This window comes from Palaemon carinicauda, chromosome 39 (assembly GCF_036898095.1).
Source record: "Palaemon carinicauda isolate YSFRI2023 chromosome 39, ASM3689809v2, whole genome shotgun sequence".
Classification (NCBI taxonomy): domain Eukaryota; kingdom Metazoa; phylum Arthropoda; class Malacostraca; order Decapoda; family Palaemonidae; genus Palaemon; species Palaemon carinicauda.
Genome location: NC_090763.1, coordinates 11,812,343 through 11,819,842, shown reverse-complemented (window position 1 = coordinate 11,819,842; position 7,500 = coordinate 11,812,343). Strand labels below are relative to the sequence as shown.

The 7,500-nt window shown below is 33.3% G+C and overlaps 1 protein-coding gene across 1 annotated transcript in view; it reads right to left on the bottom strand.

Annotated features, from left to right (window-relative positions):
- The window catches only part of LOC137631259 (dentin sialophosphoprotein-like), a 101,102-nt gene that overhangs the window by 3,894 nt on the left and 89,708 nt on the right, over positions 1-7,500 (bottom strand). The window contains exon 2 of the mRNA XM_068363041.1: positions 6,768-6,874. Within this exon, the coding sequence (XP_068219142.1) occupies positions 6,768-6,874 (107 nt within the window). The remainder of the gene's footprint in view (positions 1-6,767; positions 6,875-7,500) is intronic.

Genomic DNA, 7,500 nt, shown 5'->3' with positions numbered 1-7,500 from the left:
GTGTGCCGAGTGTACCCTCAAACACGAGAACTCTGACCCAAGACAGTGGAAGACCACGTTACAGAGGCTATGGCACTACCCTAGACTATAAAACAATGGTTTGAATTTGAATAGTTCTTCTCCTAGAAAAGCTGCTTACCATTGCCTAAGAGTCTCTTCTACCCTTGACAAGAGAAAAGTGGCCACTGAACAATTATAGTGCAGTAGTTAACCCCTTGAGAGAAGAAGAATTGTTTGGTAATCTCAGTTTGTCAGGTGTATGAGGAAATAATATATACATAAAGATATATACTCACTAATGGATGGCTGTATCAATCAAAAATTCAGGTCATTGCTACGTTAAAACGTCAAATACTAGATCGTGGAAGTAGGTAATAGGTTGGCCAGGGCACCAGATACCGTTGAGATACTACGCTAGAGAGTTATTGGGCCCTTTGACTGGCCAATTCGAAAATAAAGATATCATTTGGACAGCTATTGGGTCGGGAGATAAAAATCGCTGGTCATTGGTGGGATGATTGGTAGCTACCTTGCTGTTCATTTATTATCTTTTATCTATCTATCTATTTATCTATCTATCTATATATATATATATATATATATATATATATATATAATCTATATATATACATATACATATATATATATATATATATATATATATATATATATATATATACATATATATATACATATATATATACATACATATATATATATGTATATATATATATATATATATATATAAATATATATATATATCACTAACACTCGTGATTTTCACCAATGTAAATATCAACCACAATGGCATTTAAAACCGAATTCTACCTTGGGAATGTATATCCACTGAAAATTCATTTATGATAAGAGCTTCTGGCTGGGGAGACTCGAACCTATGCCTCTTAGCCGAAACCATGCTAGCCCTATTGGTAAGACCTGGTTTAAGTCATGGCTAAAAGGCATAGGTTCGAATTTCTGCCCAGCCAGAACCTGTTATCATACAGGTGTATATATATATATATATATATAAATATATATATATATATATATATATAAGATCAACAACAACAAATGTAACCATTTCTAGTCCACTGCAGGACAAAGACCTCAGACGTGTACTTAATCATGTCTGGGGTTCACCTATTTTCATCACCACGTTGGCCACTGCGGATTGGTGATGGTGGGAGAATTTAGCATGATCGCTCACAGCAAACCAATCTAGTATTGGTGGTCCCTGAATAGTACAGCTTTGCTGATCATGGCGATACACAAACCATTTCACGACGTCAAGGTATCCCTACTCAGAAAGGCTGTGTTGCATTACTGTATATTTAGTTATATATTACAGTACATATACATATATATATATATATATATATATATATATATATATATATATATATATATATATATACGTATATATACCATATATGTAATATATATAAATAATATAAATATATACATAAATGAATATATTATATATATATCTATATATGTGTATATAAATTATATATATACATACATATATATAATATATATATAAATATATATATATATACTGTATATATACATATATATACAGTATATATATCCATACATATATATGTATACACACATACATCATCATAATATATATATATATATATATATATACACACATACATACCTGTGTATATCTATGACCACCTGTCTATTCACTATTGATCCAACTATCAAGAAGAGACTACAAAAGTATACCAAACCAAAACAAATGTTTAATCATTTACACATATATCCCCTTGGTTTCAACAGCCTAGAACCCAGAAATTATTGGTTTGCATTGGTGCTTTTAGGCAAGTTGCTGTTCAAATGGAATTTATTAGCGAAATTCGACTGTGGTCCTTCAAAGTTCCGGTCGGAAACAAACAATTCGCCATCAAAGGCACCACGTAGAAACGCCTGCTTCAAAGACACGGTCCGCGGCCGTTAGGAAATGCATAGTATGAGCAGATATATTTGTTTGTGTACGAACAGCCAAAAAACAACACACACATACACACACATACACACACACACACACACACACACACATATATATATATATATATATATATATATATATATATATCATATGGACCACCACGCATAAATATAGATGGGTACCCATTATTATTATTATTATTATTATTATTATTATTATATTATTATTATTATTATTAATATTACGCACAATTTTCGGTGTTAAATTATAAAAAATAAATTTTTCTAAAAACAAGACATCTATTTTAGTTTTTCGTATATTCTTAGAGTCGTCTCCCACTTCCTTATCTCGATCCAGGCTTATCTACTATATCTGTTTGTTACCACGTCTACTAAGTTCGTCCATACCTCTGCATTGTCATTGAAAATGATCTTAGTTTTACTCATATTCATTTTCAGTCCTACATTTCTGCTTTTAATTTCTGTCTCATATACGCGAGAATGACTAAATGCAAATATACTTCGCAGGCTTTCCATTTCTCCCACCAAAACAAACCTCCTCACTCTGATGAGATCATATTTTGTCAACAGATCCATTAAGCTTCATTATGATTAGTTTATATTTCTCGTTCTGAAGTGCGAATGTGCGCTTTTGTGCGTATGGAATATGATATCCGGTTTGTTGTCTATTACCTCATACCTTTCTGAGTGGGGGGACCTTAACGTGATGAAGAGGTTTGTGTATCGCCATGATCAGCCAAGCTGTACTAGTCAGGACCATCCATACTAGGTTGGTTTGCTGCAGTAGTCTAAACACGGATGCATTTATTATAGTTATTTTCTGACACGATCGAGCACATTTGGGATTCTTATTTATATTGTTCATATGGCACAAGATTAACTCTATATAAGCCATTGGGTATCGTGCTTTACCAACTTGGATTGAGGCTTACCTAATAATAATAATAATAATAATAATAATGCTGGACCTTCTTTAGCAATAATAATTTCATGTCTATCATAGCTAATCATGGTAGAAAAAGACTTAATAGGCTTCCAAGTAGGATTTGAGAAGTAGCTCTAAAACATTAAATAAAATTCTCTATAGAATAAAAACTTTAATCGGATTTAAAAAAACAGAGTTCAAGAAAATGGCAAAAATTTGAGCCTCGTCAAATTCAGGTAAAATTAATTAGAAGTATAGAATGTATATCTATGGTTCGACTCAAACATTTGTCAGGGGATGCTTTGATAATAATAAAAAATGTAAATATTAATAAGAGACTGATTATGTGGGATGTATTAGAAAAAATTTTATACGATAATAATAATAATAATAATAATAATAATAATAATAATAATCACTTAACGAAACTTAGGTGCCATATATAAAATAAAAGATGTATGTACATAAATCTAACCAATGCCGTCATTGTAAGAAATTTTTCACTCCTCTCTCTCTCTCTCTCTCTCTCTCTCTCCTCTCTTCTCTCTCTCTCTCTCTCTAAATTAACCTAACCTAACCTAACGACTTCATGCTGAATTTAAGACTACATTTTCATTTACGCTTACCTTCTCTCTCTCTCTCTCTCTCTCTCTCTCTCCTCTCTCTCTCTCTCTCTCTCTCTCTCTCTCTCTCTCTCTCTAAATTAACCTAACCTAACCTAACGACTTCATGCTGAATTTAAGACTACATTTTCATTTACGCTTACCTTCTCTCTCTCTCTCTCTCTCCTCTCTCTCTCTCTCTCTCTCTCTCTCTCTCTCTCTCTCTCTCTCTCTCCTTCATTTATTTATGCTTCTGAGCTTATCCTTGACACGTAACCCAATATGTAGGAGCTATTGAGAGAGAGAGAGAGAGAGAGAGAGAGAGAGAGAGAGAGAGAGAGAGAGAGAGAGAGAGAGAGAGAGTAATAATTACGTCCATTTCATCATATTATTAATCATAATATTAAACGTCTTTTTTATCAATTTCACATCTGAGTACTAATAAACATCTAAAAAACATATACTCTATTTTTTCAATACATCCAAAAACTTATACTCCTGCTTCTTCAAACTTTGTTTATTGTAATGTATAAATGTATGTATACAGTAAAGTCACACTAATGTATTCATACACCAATGGATTTGAAAAAATCATTGGGGATAGTCAAATTATTCAAGAATTAATCACTAATTTAGATTAAAAAAAAAAATCAATTTTTTCCAGAAAATGAAAACTATAATAATTACTTGACCAATTAATAATATATGAGATCGTACAATTTCCCTCAAATTAGTTTTCAAAAATATACACAAAATAATAAATACAAATGTCAGTTTGAGCTCTTGAAATCGTAAAGCATTCTCTTTATATATATATATATATATATATATATATATATATATATATATATGTAATGTTTATACAATATAATATATATATATATATATATATATATATATATATATATATATATATATATTATATATATATACTTTATATCTTAATACCTCACAACAAACTAAAACTCAAAATATTTGAATATTTGTCCATATTCTTTATATCTTATTTGCATTCATAAAAGCAAGATTATCGACTAGAGAAATATTTAATCAGCTACAACGTTATTAATTCTGTTATTACAAGGATTAACTATCTAAACCGAAGATTTACGGGGAATATGCAAATACATTATTTAGCTTAGTAAATCCAGCGTCATTAAGTGCTGAAATACGTTCGCAGGTCACGGTGAACATTTATGCTTGAAGAATGGTAATACATGATCGGTACTAGTACAGCTTAATCCCTACAATGGTTTTAAGAGCGCAATATGCATTATGCCATAAAATATAAAAGTAGCTTGTGCTTGTGCCCTACCAAATTTAGAGTCAGAAAAGACAATATAAGGGATGTGATAGCAAATTACAGGTAGTTATGATACTTTAATACTGGAGTGACCGACGCGGATTGCGTACAAAGTACATGTACATACATGTACCGCCTACCAGAACAGAAGATCTATGAGGTAATGTATAACTGTAAGTGAAGTGAGCCACAGTTGAGAAAATACCATTTGAGATGTGTGATATAAATTATAGGTAATTATCAGAGTTTAATAGCGATTCACGCGGATGGTGTGCTCAACACATGGATGAACTGCTAACCAGAACAGAGGAGCAATGAGGTAATGTTTAACTGCAAGTGAAGCGAGCCACAGTGAAGAAAATACCATTTGAGAGGTGTGATATAAATTACAAGTAATTATCATACTTTAATAGTAATTCACGCGGATGGCATACACAACACATGGATGAACTGCTAACCAGAACAGAGGAGCAATGAGGTAATGTTTAACTGCAAGCGAAGCGAGCCATAGTGAAGAAAAGATAAATTTGGATGTGTGATATAAATTATGGGTATTTATCATAGTTTAATAGTGATTCACGCGGATGGCGTGCTCAACACATGGATGAACTGCTAACCAGAACAGAGGAGCAATGAGGTAATGTTTAACTGCAAGTGAAGTGAGTCACAGTGGAGATAAGACCATTTGAGATGTGTTATATAAATTATAGGTAAATTTATCATACTTTAATAGTGATTCACGCGGATGGCGTACACAACACATGGATGAACTGCTAACCAGAACAGAAGAGCAATGAGGTAATGTTTAACTGCAAATGAAGCAAGCCACAGTGGAGAATAGATCGTTTGAGATGTTTGATATAAATTATAGGTAATTATCATACTTTAATAGTGATTCACGTGGATGGCGTGCGCAGCACATTGATGTACTGCTTACCATAACAGAGGAGCAATGAAGTAATGTTTAACAGCGAGTGAAGTGGAACACAGAGGAGCAAGACTATTTGAGGGGTGATATCAACTATAGGCAATTACGATACTTTAATAGTAACTCAAGCCTATGCCGTTGACAGTACATCCATTTACTGCTTACCAGAACAGAGGAGCAATGAGATAATGTTAAACTGCAAGTGAAGTGAGCTACAGTGGAGCAATGAAGATTTGAAAGGTGCGATATGAATAATCATAGGTAATTATGATACTTTAGTTCACGCCACTAGTAATTTACCTCGTTTAAATTTAAGTAAATTATTAAGTTACTTAGCAGTCCTTAGAACTTACAGTCTGTAGTTAGTAGGTAGGGTGCAAACTATACTAGAACTGCATAATCAATTATTTCGGCCTGTATCCTTGAGATCTACTTCCAAAATAACACCAAAAACAACAACATAAGTCTGTTTAAAAGAAAAATGGTGGAGATCAAATGCAATAGTTCAACTCTTATGTATTCAATATTTTTCTCCCTGTGCACACTTCACTGCCATAAAGGAGAGTTGAGTAATAAGCTTTAGGTTATAGTCTTCATAAAAATCTCTCTTCAATTTGATTTGCTCATATCTAAATCGGTGCATATGTTGAGAGGTTAGAAACAACATTACGTTGGTTTTCAACGTCTTTTCAAGAGGTGGGGTTGAATCCCTTATCTTTAAGTTCTTCATTTTAGATTTCCTATATTCAGTACTACTTAAGTTTTTAAAAAAAAACGCAGAGGCACGATCACTGACATTTGCTGTTACTGATCTCGAAAAGTTACATTAAGAAAATCTTGAAAAATTTACATCTAATTGTAATCAACTATGGAGAATAGAGAAGTTCCAGATCATTACATAATATACATACACTTCAAATTGATAGAAAATTGGTATCTTATGACAATCCAATAAAAGAAAGTTAGCAATAACACCCAAGTGTTTATAAAGAACGCATTTTTCAAATCCTGAACACTTCCACGGAACACCTAAAGTCTCTTTCCATTTCTTGAACAATGAATTTCCAAAATCCCTCATGGGACCAACAAACTTCTGGTGAATAAGAACACTGCATCGCACCTGTTCAGACTCACACCTGAAAACGGAAATCATACGAAAATCTCTCACAAAGGTATGGAATTTCGTTTCTCTCTCTCTCCCTCCCTCCCTCTCTCTCTCTCTCTCTCTCTCTCTCTCTCTCTCTCTCTCTCTCTCTCTCTCTCTCGCTAAGGTATATGGAATTTTCTCTCTCTCTCTCTCTCTCTCTCTCTCTCTCTCTCTCTCTCTCTCTCTCTCTCTCTCTCTCTCAAAGGTATATGGAATTTTGTTTCTCTCTCTCTCTCTCTCTCTCTCTCTCTCTCTTCACCCCTTCTTCCAATCCTTCCGTCGTGTATCTCGAGAAGAAAGGAATGGATTAACGGCGAATCCCTTCATGGGATTTACGCTTTCGTACGTCCTAGGTTCCCTCAAATTATTCGCCATGAAAAGGAATCTTCGATATGACTCTCTCTCTCTCTCTCTCTCCTCTCTCTCTCTCTCTCTCTCTCTCTCTCTCTCTCTCTCTCTCTCTCTCTCTCCATTCAGGATTTCATATATCTATATTTCCTGAAATCCTAAAATTCTTTTTATAATGACTATCATCTGTACCATACATTTTCTGAAATATTTTGTGGGCGAGATGTACATTCCAGAGTTTACAATGCAAACAGATGAAATAACTCC